This window comes from Lepisma saccharinum, chromosome 5, assembly GCF_977018435.1.
Source record: "Lepisma saccharinum chromosome 5, izLepSacc3.1, whole genome shotgun sequence".
NCBI classification, from domain to species: domain Eukaryota; kingdom Metazoa; phylum Arthropoda; class Insecta; order Zygentoma; family Lepismatidae; genus Lepisma; species Lepisma saccharinum.
In genome coordinates, this window is record NC_139233.1 from 7,053,524 (window position 1) to 7,080,520 (window position 26,997).

The window sequence follows — 26,997 nt, forward strand, 5'->3', positions numbered from 1 at the left end:
CCTTAGTAATCCCTGCTCTGTGCAAGCTAACAAATGCACGCTGGTAATCAGATTTACTACTGTGCAAAACTTATGTCGTTGGGTGATCGGCCACTGGCTCTAAATTAAAAGTTGCACTATACAGTCAGAAGGGGAAAGTTAATATTTACGCCATACTGAACAAGTTGGCAACACTGATCCTGTTGGACCACTTGTTCGTGGCAGATGGCCAGCTATTCTAACATGGCGTCCTGGAAAAGGTCGTATAGATGTTTCCCACATAAATTAAGCTTTGCGTTGCCATGTTACAGCGTGCTGTTCGTTTTATGAGGGGCGGTTCACTCTCACCTTCTATGAGGAAACATCCTGTGCCGAACTTCGATTAACTGTATTCGTACATGTGTGTGTGTACTTCTTATTCTGATTACTGTAAGAACATGAAACTTTGCCAAAATAAGAGTGAAAGAGAGATTTTATAACGGCACATAGTAGGTTTTTTTTTATTTACTTTTAAACGAGTAAACAATTTTTCAGTAATAGTAATAATTACTCAGAAGTGAAGTCATTGCTCAGTGAGGTAAATTGCCTACTCAAACAAAACGCGTGATGAAATCAAGAATAAACCAGCATCATAAACTCCCTATGTAGTACAGTGGGATCCATGAGTATTACAGTGCAAATTGTCCACCACCATGTTCGTGCACTTTAATTGACCCAATAAGAGCTCCAAATATTAAAAGGAAACTCAAAACAAGCTGTTGACAACTTCTGCACCAATGTATATAAAAATTCATCGCTTAAAAACACATAGGATGTAAGAGAAAAATTAATGAAAATAGTCTTGGACAATTTGTCGAGCAATACTAGTGGATCCCACTGTACATGTATGAATCGTTGACCAGAACCATCTACCGAATTGTTCTAAACCATTGTGTTGTAGGGTTCTTATCGGAACTCACCAGCGCAAGTTTTATCTCGTTAATAATAATTCATTTCCCAAACTAATATTGTCTCTTTCACCATGCTACTCAGTGTAAAAATACAATATTTTTTTTTTACTTTGATACAGAAATTATAATCTACCGATTGCATTTCAAGTTACCACTGAATATCCGTGTTACGTGGTTATTGTAATATGTTTCATCGACTGGCCTGCCATCTGACGGAGAGTTCTAATTGAGCGACTTAATGCGGTCAAGAGCTTCGAGTTTATCATCCATATGCAGCAATGATTTTTTTTTGTTGGAATAACATGCTATGAAACGTGCGGGTGATGATTGAAATCTTATGTTCCTTAATTCCCTAATCCTTTTTCTTAATCGTCGACATTAACCTAGAGATTATAAAATCACGAGAACTGGCCAGAATACAAATGCAAAATAATGAGGAAAGGAACTTTGTATTGAATCAGTCACGCGAACAACTCCGTTATCAACATTTTTGATGACACCGATATAAGTACGGAAAATGTTTTTGTTAGCTTTAAGAGTATGGTAGTGATATTATTTGCACCGTTTATCGTGTACAATCGTGAAGCTTCCTGTTTATAAGAACAACGTGTTAGAAAGCAATACTGCTGATTTCTTTTGTGTCTGTGAGATTTACTTTCTGTTGGTTACAACGATTCGTGTGATCGATTCAATTGACCAATTCGTTGTTTCTTTTCAGATACTCGAAAGCTCCAATGTTTGTTACCAAACCGCGGTCCAGCGAAGCAATAGAAGGGGACACAGTTATCATCTTGTGTGAAGTTGTAGGAGACCCTAAACCTGACGTCATTTGGCTAAGGGACTGGCTTAAGGTAAGTGCTAGATTGTTTCAGGCGAAATAGCCTTACCTTAACGTTTTATTGAAGTTACTTTTCTCGTCTTTGCAACAGTTTTATGCACGAAAGATCTTGATATCCATAGACGTGTACTTCATTTTTCCTAGATGATCATCTCCTCGTTTCATTGTGCGAAGTTTGTCTGCACTGACCGACACTAGAGACATCTATTAAGAGGTTAGCTTATTTATTTGACCTTCATCGCTAGATGGCAGTTTACAAGAAATAATAACGTGATGTTTCTTTTATTTTTATTTATTCCGAATTCGATTTATTCATTTTCGTCATAGTTTTGCCTACATATGGATATTTCATCAAGTTCTTGAAGTTTAAATCTTACCCAGAAGATGTGTTCATTGTTATTAAATTCTGTGGATTTATTTTGCGCCATAGATTAGTAATGTTGAGAACCTATTCTTTACTTAAACTGGCAGTTGGGGTTATGTGTGTACGTTTTGAATGGCGGTGTGTAGGCCCTATTCCGAATGGAAACAAATATTGGTGCAATTTTTACAAGAGAGTACATATTCAATCAATCTGTGTTGTTTATTTGTTTATTCAAGTTATCAAACAAATGCAAAATAGTCTGTGTAAATATGTTAGTGTTAAGTAAGCACTGACCTTGGCGTTGTCTGGAACCTACGAGGAGCTATACTGCTGGACAAAAAAAACCGGACACTTGCATTTTTTGTGATAACGCAATAGGTCGATAAAAGCTCTGGTACAAGGGCTAACTAAATGTTGCAGAAACTGAATTAAGTACGAATGCATAAACAAAGTCCGAGCCTATGAATGGTGCATATGGTACTACATGATCTGCCGAACATTCTATAATATACCTGCGAGCTGTTATTGCAATTCAGATGTCAAATATTAAAGTGTCCGGTTTTCATTGTCCAGCAGTATACTTCATTTGCGTCTGTAGTTATTGTTTTTAATGTCGATATTTTTACATTGCTATCTTTTGTTTCGTTATGTATTAGAGTTATTTCGGATTAGTATCATTTTTCGCAAGTTGTTATCGGCGTTAACACTACATACGAGTAGTTAAGTGTTTTAAATGGACCCAGAAACACTATTTTCATATGGTTGTGTATATACTATGAAGTTTGAACTGCTCTTAAATAAATACTTCATATCCTAAAGTAGTTATGGAACACTCAGCAAAGCTTCAGAATGTTCAAAGCCGAAAACAAGTTTCGAAAGATTACACTTCAAATATTTGGCCACATGAATGCTCCCCCAAGAAAGAATTCTGGCCTGAAGTAAGGGCAAAACGATAATAAACCATGATTGCAGTACACATTTGAAAATATGTTTGTTTCAATACAGCACGTATTTGATCAGTCGCATGTCTGTATGATGGTTTAATCTGCTTTCCTAATTTCTTTGAAATAGTAAGACTTTCCTAACTTACATTTCTCACTTTCCTATCGAATTCCATACGTTTAAGCTTCTACATGCATTTTTTTAAAAGTTACAGACTTCCACTTGGCGTCATTTCTCATCAGCCAATGCCCGTTTATACCCTCTGGTGGACCCACCTGTACGTAGGCGCCTTGGTAGTGCAATGAGGTGACCTGGCGTTCGTCCAAACATAATACTGATTGCCGATATAGTGGCCGCATGCTTTTTCAACTCTCCGCATTGGTTGACCTTACCTTTCTTGGCACGCATGTCTTGGTAGCTCACTGCACGCATCTCCCACGCAAATTCGAACAAGATCGGCCTCATGGAGACTCGCACAGTGGTCGCCTTCATTCCCTAATTGCTCCAGGCCGCTCAGAGATTCTTTCTGCCATTAATTATTCGCATTCGACCTGTCACTTTGAATTTAATTGACACGAAACTGATTCCCTTTGCACCGTGTCACAGAGAACCCTTGAAGTTGCTGGAAGAGTATTCAGTAGAGCTCTCAAAAGCCATTTTGTTCCTGTGAACAGTTTCTTAGAACTCCACTTCGTTTCAGAGTACATTCTGGGTTGTAACTATTCCAATGTATCATAAGTCAGTGATATCGTTACAACCCAGAAATGTTTGTAATTGTACATTCACTAAAATTGCCTATTTCGATTGTTGGTACCTATATCTGCCTAAAGTGCCTAGAAAAAGGTCAAATGTGTGCTTCAGGATATCTAGAACCGTCTTTGCCGGCGCATACCACACTATTGACCATTAAAAAGAAATCTGGGAAACAGGGTGCGTCTTATATGCCGATACTTAGTATTTGATTTACCTTCATTTCTGAAGATACAATTTCTTTCTTGCTTCCTTGTGTCATGTGAAAGCATTCCAGTCACATTAGTAATGCACTGGATGGTACAGAGAACAATTTGTTGTATCAGATTCTGGTTTAGAAGAGTTTTCAAGTGACTCTTCATTTAGCTATGGAGATGAATGTCCGAGTTTTGACGAAGAAGATTGAAATGGTTTCTTTCCTAGTTAGATTAGATACGTTATTTCTTGAAAATAGACCTACATGTTACTTTATATGTTGAAATACTCTACATTAATTATAATATTAAGTGATAAAGCCTTTTCCACAAAAATGTGTGAACAAAAGTATTGTATGCTAATACTGTAAATACGCAAAAAATGTGATTTTCTTTCATGGTCGAAATCTTTTCCCAGGATCTCTGACATTGCTCGAAACATTATGCTTCAACGACCAATCGCATGGAGTCTGTGGCTGCAGCCTGTGGGGTGTGAAAATAAGCATAATGCACGCATATTACTTGGAAACAGGAATGATCTCGAAGAAGGAAGCAGCTTTTGTTTCGTTTCGGTCTCCTTGGAAACGTCGAATCATTGCGTGGAAACAGATTCTGCAGTAAATATAGAAATCCACGAAAATCAGTTGCAGTAACAGGCGACGAGGTAGGAAGCGGGGGGAACCGCCTCCTTGTTTGTTATTACGGCACCAAGGTCTTTCCCGAAGCAACTTTTTCCTTGTTGTTTAAGATTCATGAAAGAAAAGGATTTCCCGGCGCCTTGTGGGGAGTCGAGTTGATTGAGTTTTCTGCTTCGATGGCGATTCTCCCTGAGACTTCTCTCGTTTCGCTGTTCTGTTCTGGTGTTCCTTATGCCGTCTTCATCGGGAATTGATTTGCAAATTGCCTTTATTCGTTCGGCAAGTTTAAGCTGCATTGCCAAGATTAGAGGTCTGCTGTGAAGGAACTAGATAGGGTCCTCCCCGGTGGTGTAGTGGTAGCGGCGTCGTCACCTTGTAATCAAGACATCTCGGATTCGATACCCGGTGGAGGCAGATAGTGGTTCAGGCCCCACTTTAAGCTGTACGTCCAGTACCGATTAGCCTTAATGTGCATAAAGTGGACTTAAAACACCCACTCAACCTAATTAGTGTTAATTTACTTCTTCAGACATGCCTGATTATATATATATATAATTCATACATAATTCATATATTTTGTTTATAGTAATTACAGAATCAATCCATTAGTGGGGCGAATTGCGAGCCTCTGTAGCGCTGTTGCATACATTCAGGATAAAATTCGGTATTGTTTTCAAGGGCTCAGAGAGTCGCTCGAAACGAGGAGTCGAAAAGTGAACGTCATTAAGGAAAAGTTGTTTGTTGTGAAAATTTGTGCGGTGACACGCTATGTATGTGTTTATAGTATATATTTCAAGATTTGCCAGCCGACGTCCGTGACAGGATAGTTAATAGAGCAGGCTACGAAGCCCGGGTTCGAATCTCCACCTGGGCATGGGTGTTCTTTGTGTCTGTCCCTTCATCAGTTTCATCATTCATCCTTATCTTCGAGGTTAGCCAAAAGTGACAGAAAAATGACGATACATAACAAAACAAAAGAAAATGGGGACACCCTCACTCAGAGAACGAGACGAGAACAGACCGAGATTGCCAAGCCTCGCTCGGTACAATACGTAGAACTTATGGGGCCTCCCCGATGGCGCAGTGGTAGCGTAGTCGCCTTGTAATCAAGGGGTCCCGAGTTCGATACCCAGTGGAGACACATAGTGGTTCGGATTTCACATTAAACTGTAGGTCCAGTCCCACTTAGCCTTTCTGTGCATAAAGTGGACTTAAAACACCAACTCAAAACGTAGAACTTATGATTTACTGCACAAAACACATGTATCATATTAGAGCTGCTGTGATCCAGTCGGTGTGGGGTTCACCCAGCCTTTTATGTTATAATCCTCCTCTTTCCTCTGGGAGGAAGGGCAGCTGGAGCATGGTGCTGTTCACACAAACCCCATAAATGGTAAGGACGATGAATGTGTGGGGCCCTACCTCCACAGTCCCCCACATGCCTTCAAGCCATGGTTCAAAATAAATTGGTCCCGGGTTCGACTAGAGATGGATGTTCTTTTTGAGTGTCACTTCATCAATTTCATCATGTCACTCATCCTCATATTCGCGAAAAACCAAAAGTGGCAGAAAAGCGAATTAAAAATCAATCTATCCATGAATGTGTGTACCTTACCTTATACATGTACACACACACACACAGGGTACTATTTGGAAGGTGACGAGAGGGAATTACCCCTTCTGGTTGCCAATTGATTTTATGGGGATTCGTACTTTATAAACCTATAATATCCATTGCCCGGAAATTTCTGCGCCTGATGATTTTTAAAATATCCCCGCCCTCTTCCCTCGCGCGCGCGCGCGCACACAAATATTTTTGATATATTATTTGATGTGTTCATCCTTAACGAAATCTGGGGGTGCCCCCTCTTAAGTCGACGTCAATGCATACTGTATATGTGTGAATCATTCCGACAATCATTACATTGCTAATGTACAAAATTTTAAGAATATTAATATTAGAATCGGGAACAGTCTGTGCACAGACCGCGAATCGAACACTCAACATGCTTGGACACTGGGACGTGTGTGTTGTCCTTGTACACAGTTGCGAAGAAAACACGGAAAACGTCCCTGAAAAAGCGGGAGAAATAAGTGATTAGATCGCTTTGATGTAGCGTAACATAGCATTCGAGATGGTGTTTGTTTTTTCTCACATTGAGAGATTCACCAATATTTTCTGAAAAGGATGGTATTATTCAAAACAAAAACCCCGCTTATTTACACCATTTCTTGTCGGCTTTTTGTCAATTATTTATTTTAGTGCAGTTACCAATTAGGTCATTTACCTCGGTGCACCTGGTATATTTTTAAAACTTTGTCGAGTTCCCCTTGCACTTTAACGAACAGCGTAACCTTTGCCATGTTGAACAGTCACAACTACATGTTCTATATCTTCCATGAGCTGTGGATTTCCTTCGCACTTTTTGAAATCAGTTGTTTAACACGAACTTGATAATATCTGGTCACGTTCAGGTTGAGAATGCATTTCTCCTTCTTCCTTTCGGAGTCTGCGTATTTTAGCAGAGGGCGCTGACATCACGATGATCGAAAGTGACGCAAGTTTCAAACAGCCCGAAGACCAAATATAGAAGTCGCAGACCTTAAAGGATGATATGGAGCTCTGCATCGAACGCTGCTTTTACGTCATGTGAACAGACGAAACAGCTTCCGGTGAAAACGTGGCTTAGAAAAGCAAAACACTTCCTCTCGTTCTTTGGCATGAATTTCGCGATTGAATGGTTTTGTATGCTATTCTGCTGTCTTTTCCAAGAATATCGCAGGCTGTCAATTCCTTCCTTATATTTTAAACATAGAAGCGAATGGGGCTCTGGTGCAAGCATCCACCTCATCTAGCAAATATTCAACTTCAAGCCAAACGTTGCGGCAAGACAACACGTAACACAAACAAAATATAAATGCAAACACGTTGTTTAAAGAAAAGTTCAGAAATTGAAATAAAACTCCGAAGAAACCGTTGACAATGCCTGCATCAGCTTCAGTGTAATTCCATTAACATGAGAAATATTAATAGTGATGGACGCTTTGTAATATTCTGGCCTTACCGATGGCTTAGTGGTGACGTCGTCGCCTTGGAATTAAGGGGTTCAGAGTTAGGTGGCCGGTGAAGGCTCGTAGTGGTTCGGATCCCATTCTAAACTGGAGGTCCAGTCCCAATTAGCCTACATGTGCATAAAATAAACTTAACTCACTCAACCCAAAGCCTCGTAATATTTCTGCATCCCACTTACATCATTGCATAAGCTGCAAAAGTAATAGTCAATCAATTATGTGATGTCTCATTTTCAATTTTTCACACGATTGTTATAAAGCTTTTAACTCCGTTGCAATGAATTATGATTACAACAGATATAAATAGTGATGGACTGAAAGAGATACCAAGTGCTAGTTTAATTCTGTGTGTACTATATTGGAAATTGTTTAACTACAGCAATAAAAATTCTTTGTAGGCCTACCAAGAGATTTTCCAAATTAGTTCATTAGATTAAGGATTTATAAAACTCGTCTGGTAATATGACCCGAAAATCGTTATCACGTGACTTGTCGATATACGAAAAGAAACCTCAAAATGTTTTGTACAATCTTGGAATTGAGAATGAACGAATTTTAAGAAGCTGGTGCGAAATAATGGGTCATGTGAAAGATTGTTCACTTTCGAGTATAGGCTTGCTACATAATCTTTACTGAGTTTTCCTCCAACCACCAGATGTCTCTGTAAGGAAGGGGCAAGCCAATCGAAAAAACAATGGTTGTCTCATCCTAAAGTAGAGATAATCCTAAGCGCTGTTGTAATTTAGGAACAAAGGAAGCCGAAGTTGCACATATATTAGTATTCACACACGAAACATCTGATACGAGATTATTGTAAGCTTTCTGGAAGAATATGCAACACAAGAGTTTCACATAAATATTTTCGAAATTCATATTTCACGAAAGTTTGTAGTTATTATCTGATGTCTTGCAGATTTCGTCGAACAAGAAATCGAGACATGTGCACAACGTTGAACATGGATCTAAGATGATGATCTAACCAAGTCCTTCTTGCTCTTTGTGAACTAGTTTTTCTTTGCAGATAACATCTGCCGTGTCAGTAAGAGCACAGGTGTTTGAGGTGATGTTGGATTTCATGTTTGTGCTTGTGCGTAGATAGGTGATGCAGGGAATGCTAATAGAAATTGGTTTGCATGGCAATGGAATAGAGCCGATGGGTACATAAAGGGTAAATCTGTCACTTTCGAACAGCAAAAGATTATAGACACTGAACAAAACAGTAAAGCCTACGAGATCTCTTGGAAAGTATTAGCGAATGGTTACTTTCATGGCAGCCCTTCATTTGATAAGTGCCTTAATTTCAAGCAACTTGCCGTTTTCGAATGGACACTCTAAAGTTGTTGCAGTCAAAGGTGTACTGTTTCCGATTCACTGTTTGGGACATGTTTCAATCATAGAAATTGTCCCGTCTCCAAAACATTGTTACGCAATGCGAGGTTCAAGAATTGATATAAAATACGAAGATCAGTAGCTACAGTTTGATTTCTTAAAATACCAGGAAGTAAGATAAGAATGATACTGATGAAAAATTTGCCTGATATTATGCATCATTCTGTACAACCTACTTTTCTTGCCGACTGTACATACTGATTGGGAAAACTCTATTTCCCCTTGTGACAAAATTTCATCAAAAAAGAAAATGTCCCAAATGGCTACTTATTTTGGATTTTTTTTTACTTCGCTTCTCTGTACTTTTAGCTAATCGCGAAGAAGAGGTCGAATGGTGAAAGGATGAAATAGATGAAAGGACAGTCACAAACACACTTGGACAGCACACAACATAAGCCTCGCAGAGGATTATAATGGCTAGACACCAGAGTCTCGTTAGTCTGCAAAATACAGTTCAGGGTGTACTGATCATACGAATAGTGGTACTCGTTCCATTCAGAAACGGTCACCCTTTGCAACCCAAATGGATACTCGAAGAATTTTAAACATATTTACGCACAAAAATAATTCCCTCGCAGTTGTCGTCTCACTGGAACTGTAGATATGAATACTCTTGAAGCTGGTGAAATATACTCGAAGTTTACAATTTTCAACATGTAAAGTAGAAAAAGTAAATTTCCCCTTCCTAGCTCACATTTCCCGTAGGTTCATTTCAAGAAACTGACGACGGGGCAGTGGATACAGTGCTGTCAGAAAAAAATCTAAAATAAATAACACTGACATATCTGACATGCGCGGCGGCTACTCATTTTGACAGAAAAACAAAAGATTGAAAGAGAAAGCCGCCTTCAAACGCGAGACACGGTATCAATCCATCTCGCTTGCAAGGTCGATTTATAAGAATCTCGTTATTGTCATTCAATCTCCTTTTTATTCAAGGTGTTCAGTACGGGCAACAAGAAACTCCACTGAAAGTTAACTAATTAAAGTTTTTATAGCGGCCGCGTCACTGTCTGATAATTAGTCATTCCCGTCTGATCTAGCGAGTGTCACTCCTGAACTTGATAAGTGGCTACAGACGGTTCGAGCGATCATGGATTACTCAGGCTCTCTACCGTACAAAAAATGTATATTTGGAACGCATCGCCAGATGACAGGTCAGTCGATTAAACGAATCATCGAAATTCCTTAATACAAACATTCAGTTTAAATGAGATTAGTAAAATTAGATTCTACATCAAATCATATAATAAATCAAATTTAAAATGATTAAATAGAAAATATCACTTCAGTTCGTGAATTCAATGAGGTTTTTATACGCGATTGCTTGGCGTTGAGAACCCTATGCAACAACAAAGTATAGTTTCGAACGAGTCGGTAGGTGGCTCTAGTCAACGTCTCATACGCACAGCATACGTGAAGAAAATGTCAGATCCCTAGCTTACTTTTTCCCTTTATTTATAAAACATCTTGCAACTTCAATATAATGGTTAGTTAATTTAATGCTAATATCTTATCAATTGTGATTGATACATACAATTTAGGATTGTTGTTGAGGACGATATCCATTTCATCTAATTTAGAACGGAAGACATTTCTACCCTGAATTGAAGAAAATAATGCTGCACACGATCCTATAGTTAGGAAGCCGGAGTTCTACCCTGCATTTAGGACTAAAGGCAGTGCCGTGTGAGACTGGCTTTACGATAATGTCCCACGGCCACGAAGACTCCTGTGCAGTACGAGACCAATTAGGAATAACTTGTTGCCACCAATTTCTGAAGTTCAAATTTATATCGCAACTCTTAACGCTGTCTCGTCGTCTAGCCTCTATTTAAAAAGTCTGTGGCTTCGCCAGTTCTAAATCAAGAATTGTAAAGTGGGATCCATGAGTACTATCGTGCAAATTGTCCATGACAATTTTCATTAGTTTTTCTCTCACATCCTGTGTGTTTTTAAGCGATGGATTTTTATGCATGCTGGTGCAGAAGTTGCTTAACAGCTTGTTTTGAGTCTTCTTTTATTTCTTGAAGCTCTATTGGGTCAAATAACGTGCACGAACATGGTGATGGACAATTTGCACGGTAATACTCGTGCATCCCACTGTACTTCCCAATAAGCTAGGAGACCAGGGTCCGTCAAGAATCTGAGCGACGCTCGCTGAGCAAGATTTTCGCTCATTGAGCAGACAGATCATTTACTTGACGCTATTTGCTCATTGATCAAATTTTTTTTTGAATAAACCACACTTTCATTTTAATACAATTACAAAAACGGAATATTACATCACCTTCTGTTACTTGAACTTCCTCCCTAATTACGCTATATCGCAAGCCGTTCATCATAATATAATATGTCCTCATTGTTCGCCTCGCCTCCCCGCCATCCTCATACAGTTTTCCTCTTCTTCCCTTTGCCTCACGAGATCTAAACACAAAAACGCTATATTCTGTGGCGAGCAAGGTTCAAGTTCGCTCAGCGATTAAGTGAGCAGCGCTCGCGGAGCAACGCTTATTTGGCCGTCAAGTAGCAGAGCGATCAAGTTGCTCGCTGAGCGCTCAGATACTTGACGCGCCCCAGATGGGGTGGTGAGATTTAGTAAACCAGCTGGAAGTTACCAGCGCCATATGTTCACGTTTACAGACAACCAATGACCTGATAGCTTATAACTTGCAGCTCAGCTGTATTCGCAAACAAATAGTTAGGCAAAACTTTGCGTTCAGTTTGACTCACTCGGAAGACCGCTCGAGCCACTCTAGATCCTTAATGGCATATTACTTCGCAGTTCATGTTCCATCACGTACATTATCTTATCTTCCACCTTCATTCCTTTGACATGAGTTGGTCTCAGTTGTAAAGTCCCAGTACAGTGCAGAAGATATCGTGAACGTCAATTGTCAGTGGCTTGTAAAAGAACAAAACGAAACTCGGAGGAAGAAATCTGGCGACCCCTACCGCACAGGCCCCATGACAAGGAACATACATGTACTACAAGGCAGCGCGTGTTCGTGATGCATACGAAATGCACTTGCTATTTTGTCCCGGGGCAGACGCATGCCTTTCTTGAAGACGACGAATAAATCATCTTCGCTTCGTCTCGACCGAGCTCGTAGTGGGGGGAGTGTATGTAATGTTCAGTATCGTTACTTGATTGTAGCTTCGTTTCATACTCTGTATGTACTTTTGTATTCTCTGATTGATTGATTTAGTTTATTTTACGTCTCTTTTCTGCTCCTTTTAGCTAATCACAAGGATGAAGATGAGTGATGGAATTGAAGGACACTCACGAAGAACATCCATACCCACATGTCCTGCCATCGTAGCGCGCTGTGCTAACCACTCAGCTAACGTTCACATTATGCCCGAAGGTCAACCAGCATCCGGAATTAGTAGTATCGTTAATTAACAAAGCAGTAATAGCAATCATCTGCCTTCAATGTCTAAAATTAACCGATCGCCCAAGGAACAATAATGGTCATCCAATGGTAACCTCTTACGACTAAAATTATCAAAACAATATGTTGAGAAGTGCGATATCTTTCACGAATAATAGTAATGGCAAAAATGTCTTTGAACACCCAATTACTATGCACAAAAGTATGTAAGACGTACCAATGTCTTAACAGTAATGCATGTAAAATGTGAATATTGCAAGTGACGAAAAATATAAACTATTCTTCAATTCAGATATTTTCCCTATCGTGATGTTATACAGTTTTTCAGTTTGAATCCGACATAAATATGTTAATAAAGCAGTTCCCAGCATCGAAATTCCTACGCATTTTAATGCGAGAACAGTTGCCTAACACAGCCCGAGCACACAACGTAGGGTCTCCTTTATCACACTACGGTAGACGTCATACGAGGAATGCCTGCGTCGTTAGGGTTAGGCCTAGTTCCCTTAGCATAAACACACAGAAAATGTATTATTTAAGCTAATAGAACTAAATCCAATAAGCCTAACCTAACAACTTAGGCATTTAACGTAATAATAAAATATTCCGTGGTGACGTCAGAACGCAAGGTTGCTCCTGCGTCGTGCAATAAGGGAGACCCCACAACTTACTTGCTGCTATCTACAATGAACTTTGTTCGAGAAGCCCCCATTTATTGTAGTTTCCCACGCAGCTACAGATGTCTCTGGTGCATGCTCATATATGAGATAGGAAGTAGCAATCCAGAATAAATCGGTGATAAAGAAAGGACATGTGCTTCATCAATGCACAATATTTATGAGGTCAGATAAAACAGCGCTTGTAGCAGGTACATCGACACGTGCTCGACGCCACGAAATGCTAATGGATTTCCAGTGGCTGTGGCTTTGGACCTGATCCACACAGCACGATCCTGGTGACTTGCACGCCATCTTTCAAATTGTCCAATCGCGGTTGTTGGCCAATTCGATACGGCAGCGCCCTTGGACTTTGTGTCAAGGTTCTATCTTGCAAAGGCGACAACACTTTATCTTAAATTTCTACTACGCTCGGTGTTCATTCTTGAGAAGCAATAGATATTGCCGTGTAGTACTGTGGATCTTTTTTTTCCATTTGTCATAGGATGTTCTGCTTTCATTAAAATACATTTCAGAAATTCGACCACCTATGATGTGATGAGTTTGTTTTTATGGTAGAAAAATATTCACTCTGATCAGCAGGGATCAGCATTAGTAAAGAAAGAAATTGAACCGAATGCGAAAAGTGATTATGGCACACAAACTCGTAATGAACACCATTATTTGCAATTCTTTGAAATGGCTGTTATTTAAGTTGCAAGTCTATGGAATGCTTTTTCATTGAGGTTACAAGTATATCAAATGGTTGTTACATTTGGTTGGAAGTCTTTGGAGTATCTTCTAATATACGTTGCAACTCTCTGGAAATACATTTTATTTTGATTTGAAGTCTTTGGAATGCCTTCTAATTTAAAGTTGCAAGTCTTTGTACCTTCTAATTTAAAAAAAAATATTCGCAGCCGTTACTATAACTTGACAAGTTTAAAAACAAAACGCTGCAAATAGCAGTTGCGCAGCTCACACCACATTTCCCCACTCCACTTTTCAGAGCGACGTAGGTTCGCAGTGTTGCAACCTGGAGGGAGGGGAATGGTCTGAGGATTTTCAACGAAATTTGTATTCGCTTTTTCCTGGGCTGTATTATACCTGTCGGAGTACAGAACTTCAGCTTACCTTTCGCCAACGACTCTTTTCCTTCTTTTAGAACTTGAACTCCCCGATGGCTCAGTGGTAGCGTTGTCGCCTTGTAATCAAGGGATCCCGGGTTCGATTCCCGGTGGAGGCACATAGTGGTTCGGATCCCACTTTAAACTGTACGTCCAGTATCGATTAGCCTTACTGTGCATAAAGTGGACTTAAAACAACAAATCAATCCAATCCAATTATCTTAAAACTTGAGAAACCATCCATTTAAATACTCCCGTGGCGGCGCTTGTGGACTCGACAACATTATACTCAAGTTTATGTAACTCCTTCTGATTTCGCAAATATGTTGCAACATTGTAAACAATTTCTCTGGTCTGTCCTCTAAGAGGCTTTCCAGAGCAGATTGTGGATTTCGTTGGACCCGGCAAGAGTAAAGAGCAAGAACATTTCAGTGCTTTAAAAAAGAACACAGGCAAGCGTGTTATCAGATTGCCTGCTCGTAGTGATTGTTGTACGATAAACAAAATAAACCCCACCCCACTCAGCTTTTTAAAATAAAAAAACAAACAAAAAAACAGGCCACTGCTCGATGTCGCATTCAGAAAATGAAGTCATTCGCCCTGTAGTTTATCTTCGTTATAATCCTTAACGCGCGTGCGTAATACTACAGTTTTCGATCCGCGCACCGCACGCATTTTGAAAGACCGGATTAAATCAAATGAACCACTGATAAACTGATATGAGACGGCACCGACAATCTACACAGTAAAAATAGTTTGTCATATTTATTTTAGCTTAATTTTGCTGAGTTGGCACCACTCGTACTCTCAAGGCCAGACCAGTACGTAGAAGAGTGGTGGGGAGGATGACGTAATAGGAAGTGCTCAGCAGCGATCTGCGCATATCGGGACTTAACTTGTCAGGCTATATTCTGAAATGCCGTGTCGAACGGAAAATGAGACACACGTTATCTGACTTTACTCTGTTCCTCTGTAGGTTCTTAACGTTAATTAGGATGAATGATAACATGATGAAACGGATGAACGAACACAAATGAAGGAATATAAGTTTTAGTAGGAACTTCAGGACTTATCGAGACCGAGAACGTCCCAGCATCCAAATTCCTTACGCATTGATTGATCGGTAAAATCGAGACGAGGCAGAGACTTAGTGTCTGAAATTCTGCCTACACTTACTATTTTAGGATGTATTAGATATCTAAAAATTCCGCTTGCATCAAAATTCCTGTGCTAGTACCATACAACATATTCAGACATACAAAGGGAGTCGGTATCTAGCTACAGTAGGTTATTTGTATTTTGAGTTTGAGTTGCTGTTTTAAGTCCACTTTATGCACAGTAAGGCTAATCGGGACTGGACCTACAGTTTAAAGTGGGATCCGAACCACTTGTGCCTCCACCGGGTATCGAACCCGGGACCCCTTGATTACAAGGCAAAGACGCTACCACTGCGCCATGGGGGAGGCCCCAGGTTATTTGTATTGTTTAAAGGTGCAAAAACTTACGTTTTAGTTAGCTTTGATGAAAATTGTTGTAATTTTGGTATCAATTAGAAACAATAGGAAGACTCGGAACGAGATCTCGTTTATGTACCATCATAAAACGAATGAACGAAAGGAATATCCATTTTCTAAACGGAGCCCATAATAGTGAAAACACTTAATGAATATTTTGTAGGGAAGTAAATTCCTTCAAGCTTCGTACTTGAACGTGTAATTACGGTATTGTTGTTGATGGTGTGACTCTTCACTTGCATTTAGGGCGATGACTGGAAGGATCTGGCAGGAGGCAAAGGTCGTTGCGAGAAAACCACCTTTCTCTATGACTAACCGCGGTCGCTTTCCGTTGGTGAAAGTTCTCGCTTGTGACAATGGTTACTGCCTTACCCCGGGGCCCTCGAGGGGGCCCAGAATGTCAAGGACATCTTGGGAGGACCCGGGTTGGAGGTTCTTTGCCGGTCGATAGCAACGGGAATGTCTTAATAATCCTTTCACTGCGGGGGTCCCCGTGCACGAGTGTAAATGGCAAATGAACACGTTGGAACAATCGAGCATAATTCACATCACGAGGTGGAATCAGGGTCAGATTCACAAACCCGGCTATTTGCCGAGTCGCCTTTACTCTTCCTTCGCTCAGGCAAAGTACCCTTTTATTAGCGGCTTTATGAAGGGACGTTGTCGGAATTCCCACCCTAGGAATCGAATCCGAGTCTTCTGAAATGAAATCAAACACCCCCTACTGACTGGATCACAAAGACTGGAGAACAAGACTCTTCGACCGACTTTGGAAAAGCATGGTGTGTAACTGCCTAGTAGTTTAGCAGCAGCCCAACAGATGTCTGTATCTTAGGCATCGTTCTTTCATCGTTCAAATGCATTGTTAAGTTTTTGGGGGTGGGGGGGGTGGGGGCAGGAACGGATGAATGATCTTACTCTGTTGTTATAAGGAATTTGTTTCCAACTATTTTGAAACAGATTTTAAGCACAAAAAATGTAATATGTAAGTTGTCAATCGGATTAGCGAGCATCTGTTCTTACGCAGTAGAGACAATCATGACCAGACTCTCCCGTAGGCGCCATTTTGAAGAAAAGGGTATCAGCTAATTACATTTAAAGGGCTAGATGAAATCAGAAGCAGCCTCCCGTGTACTTCTTGGAAGTAGTTTCGCGCTTGACCAGAGATGGCAGCACTGCACAGTGCATATGTAATAATCGAGGTGTCTTGTTCCTTCCATCGTCTTTGCTGGACCGCCATGGCTGTCTATAGAGGAGTGTCAGTATATTCACGATGACAGTGGTAGTAATTCTCCTGCTGCCTTAACTCCTAGCCAAGATAACCATTGATGAGAGGAAGAGTCAGTCCCAGAGCCGCTTGTTCAGATATCACAAACCCGGGTGTCCTGCACGTACGTGCTGTTACACATTGAATTTAAGATTAAAGGCAAACGGTTTTGCCTAAGCTCTTGCTGGGGAGCCAGCCAGCGAATAAGCTACGCGGAATACACAAATGATGTGTGAACCACAATAACAACTACCACAATATCTGAGAGAAATTGGGTTTGTTAGTAAGACATGTAAAAGTTAAGCTGAAACTATGATGTGGCAACAGCCAGGACCAGATTTAGGTCCGTACCTAGGGGTGGAAAGATTGACAATCAATGCAAGATAAATTGACGCCTCTTTCGTTCCTTCCTCGCTATTTACTTTGACTTAATCAGTGATTTAGACAGTTTCTAAGTCCACTTGACTTAATCAGTGATTTAGACAGTTTCTAAGTCCACTTTACTCTAATCGGGACCGTACCTACATTAAACTGGAATAAGAACTCCTGTGGAATGACCCTCCACCGGAGGATCGAATCCGGGAGCCCTAAATTACAACTGCAATACGCCCTCCGGAAGACCTGCGATTTCTACTGGGTTTGCGTTACTCTTAGTAAGTTGCGAGCTTTACATCAACTCTTTGGCCAACCAGAATGTGAGGAACGGGTGAGGTTTTTCTACGCGTGCATGTTTGTGTTTATCGAATTTAATCCTGACAGGGTTAGCCAGGGTAATCAGAGCAGTATGGTACGTGAATCGGAGCGTATGATAGTGTCTAACGTTATCTTCTTCAAGGGAACGGATCGTCACATTTCCGTGGTTTGGATTCCACTAATCATACCCGATTAGGTTAATTCCAGACCCCATGACCGAGCGCTTAGCAAGATTTAACCCAAAAAGATTGTCAGGAATATCCAATTAACATACAGTCAAATCGTTCGTGTGAAGGCTCTGATGTAACCTTCATAGAAACTGTTGCTTGGTGCTCACAGTTTGCACTCGTAATTTGGGACAACGCTTATGTATCTAGAACTATATTACATCCTCTTATGACCGAACATCTTATAAAAGTCATATAAGTAGAGACTACGCGGACAAAAACTACATTTAAATTCGCCCGAGAACGGTTTGTGCAGGATCGCGCTAAAGCTTTTGCCCTTGCACCTTGTTATTGGAATCGTAAAGATGAGATTTTTATAGCCTGGCGGACGACGCAAGTTGGAGACTTAGCCGTGATATTTCACGGCTTCTCAGCGTGGTGCTTTTGCTTCAAGCCGTTTCTGCTGGTTTTACGAACAACTGGTCACGTCTGACTGTATAACAAACGTAGGAAATATATAACACTCGGCCTGTCTTCGGCTTTAAATGTGACGAAATCGGAGCGTATTGACTGGGCCCGACATTTTATTGTGCACAAAATTACGTATAGCTGTGGTGTCGCCGTATAACACCGATACAATTTTATAGGGTATAAAGTCGAACATATTTTCATAATAAAGCTTAACTATTTCAGGCTTGGATTCGAAAATAAGAGGTCACGAAAACTGAATCTATATATGCAATGATTCTACTGATTTTCAACTTTCACATGCTCATTATTTCACTGAACACACAGCTTGTCATGGTTTAGGAAGCATGATAGTAAACTCTGTATCAAATGCATAGAATTTGAGCATGTATTCGATATTTATTAGATACACCTATCTGATAGTTCCCAAGCAGCCAGTCGTGTTTAACTTCATTAATAAGAAGCTAATATTTAGCATTTAACATGTCATATAGTGTAAGAATCATGTACATTATATTTCTAATTTATTACAGAAACCAGTTTTACCCATTCCATTTAAAGTTATTGCTGGATATTTGAATTATATAATTTACATGATTCGTTTGATCAAATAACGTATCATCTGGTGGAACGTTAAATGTGAGAAACGTTACATAATTTTTGCTTCAAGTTTTTAATCCATTCTGTACAGTGGGATCCATGAGTATTACCCTGCAAATTGCCCATCACCATGTTCACGCACATTATTTGACCTAATAAAAGCTTCAAGAATTAAAAGGAAACTCAAAACAAGCTGTTGACAACTTCGGCACCAGCATACATAAAAATCCACCGCTTAAAAACATATAAAATGTAAGAGAATTTTTAATGAAAATAGTCATGGACAATTTGCACGGTAATACTCATGGATCCCACTGTACTGTGAAGATGCTGAACTTTCTATTTGAAGAGGCTCTTACATCTTGTTTTGTCCAAGATCGGTCAGTGCAGATGAATCATTTACATATAATGAACAGTTATTGGTTGACGAGATGGAAATTGTTATTCTTATTCTAACCTCAATTGAGAACTTGTATTGCATCTTAAGCTAATTAGCACTAAGTGGTGAAAATTAGGAACTTTTTTGAGTTGTGCGATTTTGTTCCACAGTTTCACGACTGTGTTGTTCAAACCATCCACTTGGCGGCGCTAGTAACTTTCGTATTAATATTTCAGACGTAAGTGACGTATCCTAGTAGAGTTTCTGTGAGAACAGGACTGGGCGCTCAAAGAAGATCAAAGAAGATTTGTTGCTCCTCCAGGTGACGCATATATGGAGAACTAACACTTTGTGAAGTAGAGCGTTCCTTCTTTGCTAGGTATAACCTAAATTTTCTTTTCATCGCGAGAGTAGGAATATTGGAGGGGAGGGAAAGAAGTATAGGACATGGAGGAAATTGGTAGCATTCTGTGACTTGATCGTTGGAGCGCGAGAGAAGACGACGCGAAAATTTCTTTCACTTTGGAACATTTCGATTTCAGATCGGAAAGGATCCTAAGAATTCTTCCTCGTAGATGGAAGAGTGAGTATTTTTATGACGAAATCTCTCGCAGCTACCTAAAAGAAATGTGAAAAGAAGCTGTCACACGATGAATAAAATCAAGGAAAAGAGGTGAATTTGACTCAGTAGCCAAGCTTGTTACTTTGTCGAGTAATTGCCTTTTCTGCCACTTTTGGCTAATCGCGAAGATGAGGATGAGTGATGATATTGATGAAAGGACAGTCACAAAAGAACACCCATGCCAAGGTCGAGATTCGAACCCGGAAGCCCTGACGTCGTAGCGCCCTGTGCTAATCACTCCGCTACAGAGGTCTACTCTTGAGTAGTCGACTTTTGAACTCGCCACCGAAGTTCCCTGGTTCGAATCTCGTCCTAGGCATGAGCGTTTTTTGTGAGTGTCAAGTCATTAATTTCATCTAATCATCGCTCATCCGCATTGTCGCGATTAGCCAATTGTGGAAGAAAATCGGCGATAAATAATAAAAATTAATACGAAAAGAGCTGAATTTGTGAATATGAGTGAAAAACGTAGGTTGGTTACTAGTTACAGTTGCAATAAAAAAAAATCCCCAATAATTCAAAAATCAACTGATGAGATGCAAGAGGTTTTTGTAGCCTCGACAATTACTTTTATTATCTTAACACTTCCATAAATAGTAACAAAACCTTTTTAATATGACGACCGTAACATAGTCCACCAACAGGTTATATGACAGTAAGGAAGCGAAAACACACCAAAAAATACTAAGAGAAAAAATAAAATACAATTTCATTAACAATTTTTTGTATTCCTGGCGAATGAGGGCTCAAGTTCCCCACTGACAATTCATGTTGGCGCGCGTTTTGTCAATGCACATTAATCTGCAATGCACTTTTTTCTTCTTGAGACAATTTCGGAATATCCCATGCCCCCGATAGCCCCCTTATAAATACACCACTGCTAGCGAGCTAACTTGTGGATGTGGTATGCCACAAGGCAGGCTCGTACCCAGGATTTTTTGAGGGACGGGCCAGATCCGTGTGTGTGTGTGAGAGAGTGTGTGTGTGTGTTCTGATAGTTCTGGGTTTCGCAAATTAAAAATGTTTTCAAATTTCCTTTACTTTCTTATACCAGATCCATTGAACAAGCACGGTAATTATGTGTTTATAAATTTATAAATTAAATTATACGCATTAGCAATTATTATTACAATAATTCTAAATGTGAGGTAACCCATAGCCCGCTATGATCCTTTCTATGGCTATGGCTAACCAAAGAAAAAAAGAGACATACTTTTACCTGGTAGCCAGTAGCGGCGATGGGTGTCAAAGCTGGGGGGCAAGGAGAATTTACTATCACTTAGTAGACATGTTTGAGCTTAACTTTTGTTATAGGTCAACCTTTATGCACAGATAGACTAATTGGGACTTGACCTACAGTTTAAAGTGGGATCCGAACCACTATGTGCCTCCACCGGGTCTAGGTAGACAAGGCTTAGCATTAAGAGGCCATAGTGCAAAGCAAAAGTGGAAATACTGGGGGGGGGGGGCAAACGCCCTCCATATCCCTCCAATCGCCGCCACTGCTGGTAGCCATGCATCAATGGTTATAAAACTAAAAGTGCCCAATATTGCAGACTGCAGACTTCTGGAGACTGCCTCTCCACACAACAAACACATTCATTTATGCAAGGAAAAAATTAAAATTTTTACAAGTTTGAAAAATCATCGATGTTATTTTCGTAACTTTCTATAGGTTCATTTTTTAAAATTTCACGGCTCGAGGGCAGGGGCATGGCCCCCATGGCCCCTCCCCTGGGTACGGACCTGCCACAAGGCAGAGAGAGATGTTTACCCTGGATAGCTAAACAAGCAACCAAAAGTCACAGACTTCAGAACCTTCTAAACAGCAAGGTCAGAATTTGTTGCTGACTCACTCAACACGTCGTCCGCGAAAGAATAAAACGACACAAGTCAACCTCTACAGTTTGCCAAAGATTCTTACGTATACGGAACATGTGTTTACCTTTACAGGGATCCTTGTCGGATGATTCACGCCAAAGAGGTTACAAAGAGTGAGAGGGCCTCGATTCTCGTTTCCCACACGTATCGAAGCGTCTCACTGCTGCCATCTGGAAGTAAGCGCGACAAGGATTCCAAAACCTTCGCTACCGAATATGCATGAATTAGTATGGATTGAAGACTCGAGGGAAAAAAGTTGTACACAAATATTTATTTACATACCTCCGGTGAACGGCAGGCCAAACAGATGACATGTATAGTGGAATCCATGAGTATTAACGTGCAAATTGTCCACGACTATTTTCATTAATTTTTCTCTTACATCCTATGTGTTTTTAAGCGATGGGTTTTTATGTATGCTGGTGCAGAAGTTATTTGCAGCTCGTTTTGAGTTTTCTTTTAATTCCTGAAGGTCTTATTGGGTCAAATAAAGTACACGCACATGGTGATGGACAATTTGCACGGTAATACTCATGGATCCCATTGCATGACATTGACGTTTGCCATTTATAGTAATGCATAGCTTAACTTGCGAGCAATCATGCGATAGTGACATATTTTAGGTACATCTTACAGAAAAATTTAAGCATATTTTGTCCTTCGACCTAACAAAAGGTGCCAAAAGCGCTGAACACATCACTCGCCGATGTTTTACTTCAATTCACATGTCAACCTAGGCGTTACATAACTTTAAAATCGTCTGTTTCGTGTAAACACATTTTTAACATCTCTATAAATCGGGCAAATTTGATTTTTATCCAAGACCATTGTATGGGGTTTTCATAAATGAAAGATCCACATCGGCTCACCTAGGATGATGGGTATTCGAGAGATTTCATATGAAGTTCTTTCCGGAATGGAACTGATAGAAATGGACACAAAAGGGAGGGGGATTGTTTTATTTGTACCTGTTCATCTTTCTATTTTTCAGCTTTCCCTAACGTTCTCTTTCATTTTCTTTTCTACTCGTCTCCTTTATTATCTGTTGCTTCCTTATTTCTCTTTTTCCCAATCTCTCTCCTCTTTGTCGTTTCTTAATCTCCCTCTCTCTTTCTTTCCTACCTTCTCTGTCTCTTCTTTACTTCATATCCCCCCCTCTTTCTCTCTTTCTTTACCCTTCTATATTTATCTTCCTGTCTCTATACTCCTTTTCCGGAATGTCTGGAGTAAGAGAACGCGAACGCGTCCTGGGCGAACGTTGCGTGTGTGTGCCTCGTCCAATGAACGCGCGGAGGGGAGGGGTCGTGCGGGAGGTGGCGACTCGACTGGTCATTCGCGGTCCAGTAGTTCTGTATAGTGGAACCACAAGGAAAGAAACCTGCGCCACCCTCTAACCGGAAAATGCAGAAGAGATGAAAGATGTTGGTCGGTTCCCTCGGGCGGTTTACTTTCTTTTGTTTGAAACATGTCCACTCCTGAAATGGAGATCTTCGGTTTATTTTCGCCAAGCACAGAGTTCTGGGTTTAGCACCATTGTTTCAAACGTATCTGTGACGTTTACACCGTAAACAATGCGCGCCACTCCAGCAGGGAGCTTTTTCTGTGACCCTTTGCTATTCTATACTTAAATATTTAATTTTCTACAAAATTATATAGCCTCATGGACGTCCAGAAGGAAGTGCAAGGATGGTCGCCACCCCCTCCCCTTCTGGAAAATGAATGTTGACACAAAAGTACCCATTATTTCAGACGTATGAGTTGATTTTAGTCACAGTAATTTACATCCATTATTATAATAGGGATGTAGGAACGTGATAATTTGAAACTCAAGTGGTGTTTTCTGAGAGGTCAACATTATTACGGGGTAATATGCCTCGTTCACCCGCCTGATAAATATATATTGTTTCCCCCTCACTGGAAGAAATCTGTGAACGTCCCCTCCCCCCCCCCCAGTGCGCACGCCTATGCCGCCCCCAAGAATGTCGTTCATTCGCTACTATTAGATCATCGGATTTTGTAGCAGATCTTCTGGTTTCCCAAGGAACAATCTCCCGAATTTTTCAAATCTGACCTGGCAACACTGCCCCGAACACCGATAACGGGAGGCAGGGAAGTTGCGCGAACGCTTTGGACGGAAGGTTTTTTTCCTTGTGGTCGAGCTATAGTAAACATGATAGCTCGCAAGCACTAGGGAAATTCTGCATTCCCCACCTGGTCTGGCCCCGCCCACAAGCTTTCGCCTCTGCGCGTCGCTACTCCAGACATTCCGGAAAAGAAGTATACAAGGGTTTGTCTATAGGTTTGCTTCTCTTTGGTTCTCACTTTCTGTATGGCTTGTTTCACATCATATTTTCTCCCCCCACCCCAAAGCATTTCTTTATTCATAAAACACGTAAACACTAGCCAAGGGCGCCCGACCAGGACAGATAGCATATGGCCAGGGAGTGCACTTGCCCCCCCACCTCCCCTGGTGAAATTGTAGCGTGAAAAACATGGACGAGGGGTGCCGTGAAAGACAGCAGATTAAGTGGTCTGTAATATATGATGCTTTATGAGTATTTTCTTAACTGGAAGGAAAAACATCACCCCATGTTCCCCCACTTTTGAGCACTTCTGACCCCCTTGAGAAAAAAAATCCTACGGCGGCCTTGCCTCCTCCAGAAATATATTGCAGGGGCGGACGCGGCACATGTTTCTATCATATTTTTATATTGCACTTAAGGTGACATCACTCGATATTTTCTGGTCCAGAAGTTCCAGAAACAATGGGTCTCCCGGGGTGTGGAATCCACACGAACAAAATTCTTCTTGCAGGAGCACAACACACCCACGCATACGAGATAATGTGGAATGCGTGTGACGTTTCGAAGGGCCAAGGCGATAAGGTATGTAGAACAAGAGTATGTACTTACAAGTGACATGAGTGGGCTCTCTTGATTCTTATCAATCGTGTTCCTGACGTTGTCTTGTACGATCATTGAATGCGGCGATAAATAAAACCTCTTGATTAATCAGACAAGTCGAGTGTGTTGGGGAACAATTCCTTATGAATCTTGTGAATCGATTCAAGGATGTTACTCAGTCAATTTAATCCAGTAATGATTTGTTTTGGATTCTTGGCTGGGTTGAATGAATCGAACAATCTCTGCACATGAAACCAACTGAATGGATCTAAATGAATGCATCTACCGTCAAGAGTCGTAGATAGAAATTTGAACGACGCTTGGGGTGAGAATAGAATTCGTCCCGCCCTTCAAACCTTCCTTATATTGTCTTACATTATTGCTGAGAAACGGGCCGCGTTTTATGCATTGCTGATGCAATGTTATATATATATATATATATATATATATATATATATATATATATATATATATATATATATATATATATACAGGGTGTCCGAGCGAAAGGCATCCAAAAATACGCACATATATCTCAGCGGCTTTAAGGTTTATTGAATTATACTTTCTATTATTATAGAAGTTAAATCACTAAGTTTTTTATGAAGATTTATTAAATTTAATGTGGACATCTTTTGTATTGGTTGATTTACATGATTTCACTTCCCTTTGCTGCCATTTTTGGCTAATCGCGATGATGAAGGGACACTCACAAAGAACATCCATGCCAAGGTCCGGAATTCGAAACAGATACCCTCGGCGTCGTAGCGTACTGTGATAACCACTCCGCCGCGAAGATCGGCGCAATCTTTTGTAGCTCAAGAGATGTCACAATGATACTCGAGCTTCCAAGTGTTGTGCATCATGTGAGGCAATATTAATGGAACTGCCCCAACAATACGTCTTTTCAAATTTTCGAAAGTTCCTTGCTGTCTTGTTTAACCGATTTACCTGAATTTTTAGAGAATGACTCGCGCTCAGCATTCAGTCTTATGTCTTGTCGTTCCTGCACCAGTGGCCCCGAAAGTGTAACAGAACAAATCTTCAAGAAATTTTCCGTCGAATGAGCTTTATATTGAGAATGTATAGCTAGTGGGTCACATTTGCTATTTTTGGACACTTTTAAGTCTGGACACCCTGTATATTAAACTGAACTTTGCAGCGTAACAGCGCTTTTGAGGCCCAACTTTTCGTCTGAGTGAATAGTTGTGAGCCCATACAGCCCCATCGCCATTGTTTTCTGGTTTTAGAGACTAGAATCCGCCACTGTTACCTCAACAATTATCCTCACGGTGCTAGGTCAATACCGAAGTTTTGGAGCTACCACTGGGGAATCGAACCCAACACCACGTCAAAGCAAGCTGATGTAGAGTACTCCTGTCGAGATGACGAAACGAAACTTGTAGAATTAGACTTTTACCTGCTTTGATGTTCACTGCCACCCCCCCCCCTTCCCCCGTCCTTCCAAGTTGCTACGTTCCCGTCTATAAAAATATCAAACTGTCCCGTGCGAAACAATCCAACTGGCTATAAGAATGAATCGAGCAATGTCGAAACAAAATGTTTAACTGACGGGCCAATCCTTTCAGCATGCTCGTTATATTCTGTGCCTTCTTTCACGCCCACCAGTCACCTAATATCTTCAATACGTACACCTGCCTTGCATTTTCATATTACCAAGAAATCTCATCATCATTGTATGCATCCTATCGCCCCCATGTTCCATCTTAACTTTATTGAGTACTTTCCGCGTGGAAAACTTTGCGACGATGGATGGGAAACTCAAGCAATTGGCCGTATGAAAACTTCGAACGCTCCGCTAGATGACAGGTGCATCGATCAAACGAATCATAACAATTACGTAACACCAACATCATTAGTGACTTCAAATGAAATTGGTAATATTATTTTCCAGAACAAATTAGAATATATTGTAGCTATTTTTTTACACTACATAATATAGTTAAAAAGAAAAAACATTGCTTGATGAATTATTAGGCCTACATTAAACTTGAATGGAGTATACTGACTTTGATATGAACGCGCAATGCAAATATGAAGCGGTTTTAAACATTTCGGTAGGTGGCTCTGTAGTACACGTCTCATGCGCACAGAATACAAGCAGATTGAAATGCTCATTCACATTTGACAATCAAGGATTAGAACATAAATCCAGGAGAATGTCAAGAGTCTATTTTTCTCAAACAAA

General features: G+C 40.4%; 1 protein-coding gene across 6 annotated transcripts in view; it reads left to right on the forward strand.

The window, feature by feature from the left end:
• LOC145987634 (uncharacterized) overlaps positions 1-26,997 on the forward strand; it is a 529,186-nt gene that overhangs the window by 255,750 nt on the left and 246,439 nt on the right. For all 6 annotated transcript variants that reach the window (XM_083122088.1, XM_083122085.1, XM_083122086.1 and 3 more), the window contains one exon: positions 1,648-1,780. In XM_083122088.1, coding sequence (XP_082978214.1) covers positions 1,648-1,780 — 133 coding nt within the window. The remainder of the gene's footprint in view (positions 1-1,647; positions 1,781-26,997) is intronic.